The sequence below is a fragment of the Furipterus horrens genome, unplaced genomic scaffold, assembly GCF_987537825.1.
Source record: "Furipterus horrens unplaced genomic scaffold, mFurHor1.1.pri manual_scaffold_17, whole genome shotgun sequence".
Lineage (NCBI taxonomy): Eukaryota > Metazoa > Chordata > Mammalia > Chiroptera > Furipteridae > Furipterus > Furipterus horrens.
Window position 1 is genome coordinate 12,778,720 of NW_028327187.1, and position 12,925 is coordinate 12,791,644.

The 12,925-nt window shown below is 43.6% G+C and overlaps 1 protein-coding gene and 1 pseudogene across 1 annotated transcript; both read right to left on the bottom strand.

Moving 5' to 3' along the window:
- Positions 1-2,994: 2,994 nt before the first annotated feature.
- Positions 2,995-3,474, bottom strand: LOC149990545 (peptidyl-prolyl cis-trans isomerase A pseudogene; annotated as a pseudogene).
- A 4,866-nt stretch (positions 3,475-8,340) lies between these two features.
- Positions 8,341-9,048, bottom strand: LOC149990546 (polyadenylate-binding protein 1-like 2). The gene has a single exon (XM_090264572.1). The coding sequence runs from the start codon at positions 8,941-8,943 to the stop codon at positions 8,341-8,343; it is 603 nt and encodes a 200-aa protein (XP_090120698.1). The 5' UTR covers positions 8,944-9,048.
- Between the last annotated feature and the right edge of the window lie 3,877 nt (positions 9,049-12,925).

Here is a 12,925-nt window from a genome sequence, read left to right on the forward strand (position 1 = left end):
GCAGCAGGTTTTCTGTCCACAAGGGAGAGATAGCTGGAGACACAGAGAGAGCCTCTTAAAGGGCAAACACAAAATTTCATCTGTAGCCGCTTACCCTGGCTCAATCAGAGGGAGGAGAGAGTGGAATAGAGATGCTTGAGGAGAGTCTGAGGTTAGTGGCTCTAAGGAAAGAACTGAAGGAACAGCCACCAGGACCCCTGGGCCACTCCCCATACTGCAGAAGCCATCTTTCTCAGGCAGAGCACTCCCCTCCAAGTGGCATCAGCCTAAGGGGAAGCAATAGACCCACCTGCAGGATTACTCTGGCCCACCCTGTGGAGCTTAAGCCTATCTGCTGAGTATAGTATGAAGCTATATCACTAATTAGTTTAACAACTAAGGTGAATTTTGGGTAGTCTGAGACCTCAGCTGACCATCCCCTGGGCCCAGTGCTAGTTAAACTGGCCTTGGTGTGCAGCCTGTTTCTTTCTGCACATTCCCAGGCCCAGCAGAGAAAGCCAGAAGCTGTGGGTTGCCAATAGCCTTAAAAAGATTGACAAGGGCCAGTCACAAGCAGCATCTGACAAACGCCTACACCAGAGTCTTTGCAGATCTGCCTAATACATGAAAACAAATACAAAGAAGCAGCCGAAATTGGAAGACAAAGAAACAGACTCCAAATGAAAGAACAAGAGAATTCTCCAGGAGAAGAACTAGATGAAATGGAAGCAAGTAATTTATCAGATAGTTTAGAGTTATGATAATAAAGATACTCAACAGCATGAAAAAAAGACAAAAACCTTAAAAAATGATCAGTCAGAAATAAAGAATGCAATATCTGCAATAAATAATAGACAGGAAGGAATAAATAAGAGATTAGATGAAGCTGAGGATCAATTCAGTGATTTGGAAAACAAGGTAGAAAAAAACAGCCAAGCAGAGCAGCAAAAATGAAAAGCAATTTTTAAAAATGAGGAGAGATTAAGAAGCATTTTGAACAACATGAAGTGTAACATCCACATCATGGGAATACTGAAGAAGAGTGTGAGCAAGGGATCAAGAACTTATTTCCCTATTAGGGAAACAATGACTAAACACTTCCCTAATCTGGTGAAGATAAAAGACTCACAAATCCAGAAAACTCAGAGAGTCCCAGACACATAGGACCCAAAGAGACACCTACATAGGACCTATACCAAGACACATAATCATTAACTTGACATGGCTTGAAGACAAGGAGAGAATTCTAAAAACTGCAGGAAAAAAGCAGGTAGTTACATACAATGGAGCACCAATGAGACTGTCATCTGATTTCTCAACAGAAACTTTCAGGCCAGAAGGGAGTGGCGTGAAATATTCAAGGTGGTGAAAAGCAAGGGCATACAACCAAGGCTACTTTACTCAACAAGGTTATCATTTAAAATCAAAGGAGAAATAAGGAGTTTCTCAGACAAGAAAAAGCTAAAGGAGTTTGCTGATACCAAACCAGTACTACAACAAATGTTAAAGAGCTTGCTTTAAGAAGAAGAAAAAGAGAAAGGAAAAAAACAGGGTAAAATAGTCTAACAATAAAATGGCACTAAACATGTATCTATCAATAATCACCTTAACTGTAAATGGCTTAAATATTCCAACCAAAAGACATAGGATAGCTGAATGGATAAGAAAACAAGACTCATTTATATGTTGCCTCCAAGAAACCCATTTCAAATCAAAAGATGCACACAGACTAAAAGTAAAGGGATGAAAAAAGATATTTCATGCAAATGGAAAGGGAAAAAAGGCTGGGGGTGCAGTTTTTATATCTCACAAAACAGGTTTTAAAACCAAGACTACAATTAGAGACAAAGAGGGACACTACATAATGATAGAGGATGTAACCCTAGTAAATATTTATGCATCCAACATAGGAGCACCTAAATATGTGAAGCAAATCTTGATGGACAAAGAGAGACTGACAGAAATACAGTCATAGTCGGGGATATTAACACCACATTGACTTCAATGGATAGATCTTTCAGACAGAAAATCAACAAGGAGACAGTGGCCTTAAATGACACACTAGATCAAATGGATTTAATTGATATCTTCAAAGCATTTTACCCCAAATTAGCAGAATATACATCCTTTTCAAGTGCACATGGAATGTTTTCTAGAATAGACCACATATTAGGACAAAAAATAAGTCTCAATAAATTTAAGAAGATTAGAATCATCTTTCCTGACTACAATGCTATGAAACTGGAAATCAATCACAAGAAGAACACTGAAAAACACACAAAGACATGGCAGCTAAATAACATGTGATTAAACAATAAGTGGGTCAATAATGAGATCAAGGAAGAAATCAAAAGATACCTTGAAACAAATTTAAATGAGTATACAACATTCCAAAATATGTGGGACACTGGGACAGTAATCCTAAGAAGGAAATTCATAGCATTACAGGCCTATCTCAAAACAAAACAAAACAAAACAAACAAACAAACAAAAACAAGAAAAAGTTCAAATAAATTATCTAACTTCTCACTTAAAGGAACTTGAAAAAGAAACAAAGCACAAAGTGAGTAGAAGGGAAAAAATAATAAAGATTTGAGCAGAAATAAATGAAATACAAGTGGGCTCTGTTGCACGATGGATAGCGCATTGGACTTCTAGTGATGAAGAAATAAATGAAATACAGTCTAAAAAGGAAACAGTAGAAAAGATCAATGAATCCAAGAGCTGATTCTTTGAAAATATAAACAATATTGACAAACCTTTAACCAAACTCATCAAGAAAAAAAGAGAAAGGACCCAAATAAATAAAATCAGAAATGAAAGAGGAGAAATAACAACTGATACCAAATAAATACAAAAGATTGTAAGACAATATTATGAACAACTATATGCCAACAGACTGGACAAACTGGATGAAATGGATAAATTCCTAGAAACATACCATTTTCTGAAACTAAATCAGGAAGAATAGAGAATTTCTTAAAGATAAAACACAATCAAATTTATTAGAGTTGTCTACATAATGGTGATCTTCTTGCTGGTCTTGCTATTCCTGGACCCATAGAGCTCCATAGCTGTCACAACATCAGCTGTCTTTCACCTGGCCAAAGATCACATGCTTGCCATCCAGCCACTAAAAGTATGGGCAGCACAGATGGAAAACTGGGAACCACTTGTGTTGGGTCCAGCATTTGCCATGGACAAGATGCCTGGACCTGTGTGTTTCAGGATGAAATTTTCATCACCAAATTTCTCCCTGCAGGTGAACTTGCTGCCTGTGCCATTTTGGCATGTGAAGTCACCACCCTGGCACATAAATCCTGGAATAATTCTGTGAAAGCACGAACCTTTATAACCAAGTACTTTCTCCCCAGTGCTCAGAGCATGAAATTTTTCTGCTGCCTTTGGAACTTTGTCGGCAAACAGTTTGAAGGAGATACAACCCAAGGGCTCGCCATCAGCAGCTATGTTGAAGAACGTGGTGGGGTTGACCATAGCTGGGTGTGGGACTATCTAGGGTGGTGGCAGCATCTACAAGAGACAATAAGAGACTCTGAGTAGACAGATTACACCTAGTGAAATTGAAGCACTAATCAAAAAGTCCCAATAATCAAAAGCCCTGGTAGGATGGCCTCACAGGTGAATTTTACCAAACATTCAGATAAGAATTAACACCTCTCTTTCTCAAACAATTTCATAAAATTTAAGAGGGGGGAAGGCTCCCAAACTCATTTTATGAGGCCAGCATTATCCTAATTCCAAAACCAGATAAAGATACTCCAAAGAAAGAAAATTATAAGTCAATATCCCTGATGAACATAGACACTAAAATCCTCAACAAAATATTAGCAAACCAAATACAGCAATGTATCAAACAGATCATACACCGTGATCAAGTGGGATTTATTCTGGGAATACAAGGTTGGTACAACATTCACAAATCAATACTTGTTGATTCACCACATAAACAAAATAAAGGATAAAAAACACATGATCATGTCAATCAATGCAGAAAAGGCATTTGCTAAAATCCAGCAACCATTTATGATAAAAACTCTCAGCAAAGTATGGTTACAAGGAACATATATGAAAAACCCACTGCAAGCATCATACTCAATGGGCAAAAACTACAAGTGTTTCCCCTAAGATCTGGAACAAGACAAGGATGTCCACTTTTACCTCTCTTATTCAACATAGTACTGGAACTCATAGCCACAGCAATCAGACAAGAAGAAGAAATAAAAGGCTTCCAAACTGGAAAGGAAGAATAAAACTCTCATTATTTGAAGATGATGTGATACTATACATAGAGAACCCCAGAGATTCCACCTAGAAACTACTAAAACTGATAACTTAATTCAGCAAAGTAGCAGGATACAAAATTAGTATCAAGAAATCAGTTCCATTTTTATATGCCTATAATGAACTGACAGAAAGGATGTAAAAGACCTGTACTTTCCAAAGAGGACATACAGATGGCCAAAAGACATATGAAAAGATGCTCAACATCACTAAACATCAGAGAAATGCAAATTAAAACCACAATGAGATATCATCTCACTTCTGTCTAAATGACTATAATCAATACATCAATAAACAAGTGCTGGCAAGGATGTGGAAAAAGGGGAACTCTTTTGCATTGTTGGTGGGAATGCAGATTGGTGTAGTCACTGTGGAAAGCAATATGAAGATACCTCAAAAAATTAAGAATGTATCTGCCTTTTGACCCAGCAATCCCACTTCTGGGAATATATCTGAAGGAACCAAAAACACTAATTCGAAAGAACAAAAGCACCCCTATGTTTGTTGCAACATTATTTGCACTTGGCAAAACATGGGAGCAGCCCACATGTCCATCAGTAGATGAGTGGATAAAATGACTATGGGACATTTACACAGCAGAATGCTACTCGGCTATAAAAAAGAAGAAAATTTTACCCTGTGCAACAGTATGGATGGACCTGGAGAACATGATGCTAAGTGAAATAAGCCAGTCAGAGAAAAAGAAACACCATAAGATTTCACTCATATGTGGAATCTAATGAACAAACTGAACTAACAAGGAAAATGGTAAAAGACTCATAGATGGAGAGCAGAATGACAGCTAGTGGGGGTGGGGGTGGAGGGATTGAGCAAAAAAGGAAAAGGACTCATGGACATGAACAACAGTGTAGTGATTGCTGGAGGGAGGAAGGTATAAGGGGACTAAATGATAATGGAAAAAATACTATAAAGATTAAATTAAAAAATAAATCTTATAGGAAAGAAAAAGGGAAAGCTAGAGTTCATCACCACCAAACCAATACTACATGAAAAGTTAAAGGGTCTTCTTGGAGAAAGATAAAAACAGAGATTAAAAAAATGAGCAATAACTTGGCAATAAATGCATACCTATCAACAATTGAATCTAAAAATCAAAATAAACAAGCAAAACAGAAATAGATACAAATAACACTTTGACAGTTGTCAGATGGGATGGGGGTTGGTGGAATGGGTGGGAAAGGCACAGGGATTAAGAAGTACAAATTGGTAGTTACATAATAGTCATGGGGACATAAAATACAGCATAGGAAATATAGTTAATAATATTCTAATAACTATGTATGATGTCAGATAGGTACAGGATTTATCAGGATGATCACTTAGTAAGTTATATAATGTCTAATCACTGAGGTATACACCTGAAACTAATATAATATTGTATGCCCACTATGATCGAAAAATAAAAAATGATTTTAAAACAAGAAATTTTGTAGAAATAAAAAAGTACTCAAAAATATGTTGGTCAATTTAAATAGCTGGGCAGGGATGTGCACTCTTCTATAGTACAGGTTGACATAAACTTTAAAGGAGAAACATTTGGCAACAGACATAGAAACGTAGTTAATACATCCATATTTCTATCATCCTTATATTACAATAGTAAGGAATAGAAAGCAGTAAAACATCCCAAGACATTCAGGTTCAAAGGTGTTCATTATACAATTGGTCTTACATGCAAAAAATCTAAACCATTTAAAAAATATCTCAAGGAATCTTTGTTGTAGAAATTGTTCACCCTGTGATGGAATATTATGAAACAACACACTGAAAAGAATATATTTAATGATTTAGAAATAAGGTCCCAGAGAACAGTGATAGTGATAATACCCCCCAATGAAACACTGCATAGTTTATTATAATTATGAGGCATGTAGATCTAATTGATGTGTATGAGTGTGTGTGAGTGTATGTGAATGTGTATGTATTTATTGGCCAGCTTGATGGGCTGCAAATTGTATTTTATCAAGTACTCTTATCCGGTTTTGTATTGGATTTTGACTTTCTTTTGTAATATCAAATATTTCTTTAAATATTTTCTATTATAATCATATACAATTTGTATAAAATGGTTAAAACAAATAAAAACAAAACACTCCTGTTTCCCAGGAAAAAAATATTGAGAAAATGCAGAATAATTTTAATACCAAGTGAAGAAAGTAATACCGGTATTCAGATCCTGTTAAAATACTGGTCTAACTTACAAAGATAAACATCCTTTAATTATAGATGATCATTTAATAATGAACATTTTAGCCAAACTACCCATATCATTTGACACTTAAAAAAAATTTTTAGCAATGTTTGTTCAGGAAATGCTATTGAAAGTCAGCAAGATTTGTGCCCTATGATGCACTTGGGAAGCTCTGTTTGGATAAAGAAAAATCTAGCAACAACCTGGATATAGGAACTACTTTAAAATATACACACACACATACAGATATACAGACAATGATATATATGTACACACATTAATCTACTGAGCCATCATTTCAATGGAATACTAACAGCAAGAGTAAATATTTTAAAAGTATCTTTAATGACATAAAATGAATTTCAAGAGTATGTATGTTCATGTATATGTGCATACACACATTTATATGTGGAAAGCAGATATAAAACATTATGTACATTATTATATACACATATAACATTTTTATAAGAAAAATACTAGAGAGGTACAGCCAAAAATGTTTCAGGTAGTTCTCAGAAAATACTAGACAAGTACAGATGAAAATGTTTCATGAAGGTATGGCTGATTGTTAGGATTGATTACTAGTGACAATAATTCTCTTCTGCTAACTTGTCTACCTTGTGATTTTTTTTTTCGTTAATGAAGCTGAGTTATGTTTTTGACAATGGGAAAATGGCAGAAAGTAGGCACAGGGGAAGAAGGTGATAAACAGTACTAAAATCCAGCAAAACAATTAAAGACAGCAAAATGCCACTTGCAGCTCATCAAGCTGGCCAACACACACACACACACACACACACACACACACACACACACACAAATCAATTAGAGTTACCAGGAGACTATGCAGGGGAAATGGGCATACTCTTTTTTACTAGCTGTGCTGGCGGGCATGAATACAAATCAGTACAATACTCATGAAGGGGTCTTTTGGCAACAGACAGGAAAAGTCTTAAAAATGTCCATATGTGGTTCCTGCAAGTCTACAGTTATATGACTGTCCCATAGCCAGCAAAGATTTGGCTTGACAAGGAAGGAGTCACTCATCAGAGCACACAGTGTTGGGTTTAAACAAAGGGAAAGAGCTAGGCACCACCTGAATGTTCAACAATGTGGGAATAGTTACGGGAATGGTTACAGAAATGTTAAGATCCATCGATACAGGCACTGAATACGGCATTTTGGGAGCCTGTTGAATACCATGGAAAGAGGTTCAGCGGGTTGATTTTTGTTTGGTTTTAGTTTGTGAAAAAGCAGGTCAAGAAACACCACATACATGAACCAGTCTATAACAGTGTGTTAAAGGGGAAGGAGAGGTGGGGGCGAGGACAGGAGGGAGAGGGAGGAAGAGAAGAGCCTGGAAAAACAGCACACCAAAAGAACTGGGTAGCAGGATAAAGGGGAGCAATTACTCTCTTGGTTTCTCCTCATCTGATTTCCTTCTCCTTTCTGAGTTTTCTACCATGAAACTGTATCACCTGTGCAGTAAACAAAGCGGGAAGGTGCTTTTTAAAAACCGAACCAGGAGGAGCACAGGCAGCCTCTAATTTATCAAATGGCACAGATTAGCAAGATTATTCACAGCGCCCTTGTTGGGTGTGTGGGGCGGGGAGGAAAGGAAAGAGAGGAGAAGATAGAGGGTGAAAGGGAGGGCGGGAAGAGAGAGGGGGCGGTAGGAGGGAGAGAGAGAAAGAAAGAAAGAGGGGGAGACAGAGAGAGAGCGCTCGGGAGAGCTGCACCCCCAATACAATACACTGCTGGTGGGTTAGGGGGGACAAAGAGGGGCTTGTAAACCGGGTGGGAGCCAAAGGCTTGGCTCTGCTGGCTGGCTCGCCCCTGGGGTATGCTCATCGCAGGGTGGCCTCCTCGTCTGTGTCCTCCTCGAAATCTTTGACGTCAGCACTGGTGGACTGCCTGGCCCAAGCTCCCCTTTCAGCCTCTCGCTCTTTATGGGACTTGAACCTCCCCACGAAAATTTTGCGGTAGTTCAGGAACATGCCGTTCATCATATCGATGGCCAGCTCGGCGGACTCCTGCTTCTGGTAGTGCACGAAACCATAGCCCTTGGGCCCCTTTTCGTCGCAAGCCACTTTGCAGGAGAGGATGTTGCCGAACGCCGAGAAGATGTCGTACAGCGCCTTGTTGTCGATGGTCTTGCCCAGGTTCTTGATGAAGACGTTGCCCACCCCGCTCTTGCGCAGCGAGGGGTCCCGCTGGGACCACATGATGCGCACGGGCCTGCCCTTGATGACATCAAAGTTCAGGGTCTCCAGGGCCCGCTTGGCGTCCACCGGTTGCTGGTAGTTGACATACGCATAGCCCAAGGAGCGGCGGGTGATCTTGTCTCTGCAGATGCGGATGGAGAGGATAGGCCCCACCGGGCTGAACTTCTCGTACAGCATTGCCTCAGTCACCTCAGGATGCAGGTCTCCCACATACAGCGAGGCCATCGGGAAGTCTGGGTTCTCCTCGGAGACCCCGCCCGTCTCCGCATCCGCGGTGGCTGCAGCCGCCGCCACCTCCTCCGCGACCGCGACCGCCGCCACCGCCTCCGCCTCCGCCTCCGCGACCGCCGCCTGCGCTGCCGCATCCTCCTCCTCCTCCTCCTCCTCCAGCGCGGGCGCCTCAGCCTCTGCTGCCGCTGCAGCGGCTTCGGCCGCGCTGGCCTCTGCCGCCGCCTCAGCTGCCGCCGTCACAGCGGCCTCCGCCTCCTCCCCGGCCAGGGCGGCTGCCGCCTCCGCCAGGGTGGCCTCTGCCACTGCCTTCTGTACTGAGGCCTCGGCCTCAGTCTCCACCTCGGTCTCCGCCACGGAGGCCTCCGCCACAGCCTCCGCCACGGTCGCCGCCGCAGCCTCCGCCGCCGCTGCAGCCGCCACGGTCGCCACTGTCGCCACGGTTGCCGGTGCTGCCGGGCCGCTGTCGCGACCTCCCTTCCCGCAAGACGGTGGGGGCGGGGGGCGGAGTGGTGGGCGAGGGCAGGGGGGCAGGTGGGCGCCGGTCCCCGGGCCCGCAACGCGCAGGGTAAGGGGACCTTGGGCCAGCAGACCTGGCGAGACCAAGCCACCTGGGACGGCGAGTCCTGGCAGGAGCGCAGCTCTGCGAGTCGCCGCAGCCTCCAGTTTACTGCCGCCGCCGCTCAGTCATGGGCAAGCGTGCGGGGCGCGGGCGGGCGGCGCGTGGTGGGGGGCAGGGGGTGTTGGCGTCTGCGGTCCGGGCAGCTAGGAAGGCTTCTGTCTCTTTGGTTCCCCCTGTGGCTGCTGCGGGGCAGCGGGGCTGCGGGGCTGCAGGCGGTGAGAGGGGGCAGGACCAGGAAGGTTGGGGCGAGGGTGACGTGAGTGCGATTCCTCAGCCTCTCAGGTCGCCTAAATAGTATAAAGAGGAAGCAGGGAAAGGGCTCCACGGTGCACTGAGGGAATCACAGGTTCGATTTGGGGTGTTTTAGCCCTCCTCTCCCAATAGAACATTTAAGGGATTTGGGTAGTGGTGTGAATACACTCGCCTGGCCTGAACAAAGCCAAGCAAAATGTTTTTCTCACATTCTAGGTTTCTTCCCACATCAACTGCGCGCACACACTCTCCAACATCACTGCCACAAGGAAACAACTCCCTTTTTGAGCGGAGCTGGGGCAAGTGGGGCAAGCGGGGCAAGCTCTCTGGCAGCCTGCTGACCCATTTTCCCAGAGATCCCTTTCCCTTTTACCGTTCTTTTCCTCTGCAATACTTGCAAAAGAGGGACTAGAGAACACATGAACATGTATCCATATACATGCCGCAAGTATCTATGGAGCGTGCTGCACGTTGGTCCCTGGGGATACGGGGCCTGGCAGGCAGGAGGACACATTCTGGTTTTGAGCTTGTCCTTGGGAGCACACAGTCTGGCCTGGAAACCCTGCCCCTGCTCCAGACTAAGAGAACTAGGCACCTGGGTTCTTCAGCCCTCCACCTCCTCCCACTCCCCAGTTTCAACAAATGTATCCTAGAAGTGGAGGAATTCACAGCCCCGCTGACCATACTGATGTCTTCATTGACACCCTGGGGAAAGATGGGCCAAGGACTGGGGACATGGCCTGGTCCAGAGCCAAGCGCTTCTTTGACCTTGGCCCTGACCTCAAGTGTTGCAGTTCCCAACACGAATCAAGGAATGCACATCCATGTTCAAAACAAAACTCAAACCTGAAATCTCTCTAGAAGGAGGTGCCTGGTCCCAGTTCACCAGCTAGTATTTATGGAAGCCTTACCAAGTACTTGGCACTGGGGCTAAGGGACAAGCCATGTGATAAGTGAGTAGTGTGTGTTGCTGTGTTGGAGCTGTGAGGTGGGGTAAGAAAAGGTGAGCAGTGTGTGTTGTGGGAGCAGAGAGGCCACGCAGGGCCAAATGTTGAGGGGACAAACAGGTGAGAAACCATTAGTAGAGTGTAAAAGAGACTAGAGTCCCACTTCTTCTAGAAAGGAGAACCCAGCCACTAACTGTTCCTGGTAGGAATCAAGCAAGGCTGCACCGAAGATGAAACCCCAAATGTGAGCTCAGAAAGATGAGTAGAAAGCAGTTCACCATATTGAGGCACCAGGGAAGGCATTCCAGACAGATGGACCAGTCTGTGTCCAAGACCCTGCAGCATACTAGCACATGCATGGTTATTTGTGTCGGTGCCTAAAACCTGGACTGGACAGAGCTCATGGTCTCCAGGGGCCCTATGGCATGAGATTGAGCTGGAAGGTCTGGGCCATGAAAAGCAAGGTACAGTGCTTGGACTCCATACCCAAGCCACTTAGCTACACCAACATGATCACTGTCACTGCTGTTAGGAGGCATCTCTGGGAGGGGGACAGGAAGTCTAAGTAACTTGTACACAGTAAGCACATCAGCTGTACCTCACCGATCCAAGTGGCCATCCAAGGAGGGACCGGAAGAGGCATAGGCTAAGGGGTAAGCCATGGTTGCTAGGGATGAGGGGATGTGGGGATGATGACAAGAACCTCTTGGCCCATTGTTAGGGAACAGAAATGACAAGGGGGACCAATTCAAGGACCAGGACTCAACAAGATCTCCTTCCCTGGCTTTGACTTACAGCCCACAGAGCCAATAGAGATCAGTGAAAGAGCAGGTGGATGAGGTTCCAGGAAGTTATGCTGTGACCAGCAAGTCCCCAAGCTGGTCAGTCCTGAAAACAATCCCTAGGCTCCTGAATCTCCAGCAACAGGAACAGGGCTACTGAAGTGAGAAGGAGAGCAGCTGGGGCAGTACTCTCCAGGTCCTTTCTCCCAGACACCTCCATGGGGCTCCCTCCTCTTTTTTTTTTTACTAATTCCCAGTCAACTTCTGCCATTTGCAATCAAAGGTGTTCTGACTAGTAGGCACTGTGACAGAGGCAAAATGAAGAGCTTTGTGCAGCTTCAGTGGAGAGAGGGAGAGGTCTCTCTCTTGTGAGAGAAAGTGTTATTCATTCCACCCACTCAACAATTCCACAAGCAGTTATGGAAGTCCTACAGCATACCAGGTATTCTTCTAGTTAGAGGGTTCCTTTACTCAGGAGCCTTAGCTTCTGGTGGGGAAGACAGGCAATGCACACGTCAGAAAATATAGACATACTTAAAGGTTCCTACAAATGCCCTCAGAGAAATAAACAAGATTATTCGGTGCAGGTTATCTAGAACCCAAGAGAAGTGTCAGACTTCAGGGATGGCCTTTTTGAGGACAATGAAACGTGGCCAGTTCTGCTTGGAACCAAGGGAAAACCTGCCCAATACCCCTGGCTTTGTGGCAGAAAAGAGGGGCACCAGAGAGGCATAAAAGATGCCAGTGTGGCTGGAGCCCAGTGAAAGAGGAGATGGAGGGAACAGGGGAAGGAGCAGTGGTGGGAAAGAGCCATGGTGAAGAGTTTGATTTTTACTCAAAGTGCTCTGGGGAGCCAGAGAGAGGACAGAATCAAGGAAGTGCTAAGATCTAATTATATTCAATAATTTTCCCTGACTGCTCCCTGTGGATCATATCACAAGTGGTCAGGACACAAAGGAAAGTAGGGAGACCAACTTGGACCCTCTTGCTGTAGTCCAGGTGAGAGATGGCAGTGGCTTGGCCCACAGTGGCAGCACAAATCTGGAAAATCATGCATGGGTTCACATGTTATTTTAGAAAGAGAAGAGACATCACTTGAGGATGGATTGAAGGCAGTCAGTGAACAAACGTAATAAATGAATGATTACTATGAGGGTATTTTCTTGAAAGTTTTGGTCATGGAGGTGTTACGTATGGTCACACATAATACGGAGAATGGGTGTTGTAGATGTGGTGAAGGGAGAAAGAAAGTTGTGGGGTGGTGAGTGTCAAGAGCCCTTATTTGTGCACACTAGTGTCTGAAGTCTTTTTGTTACTGATGTAGGGTGCAGAAATAGAATTATCAAGACAACAGGAAAGAGATATAGTATTTAAAG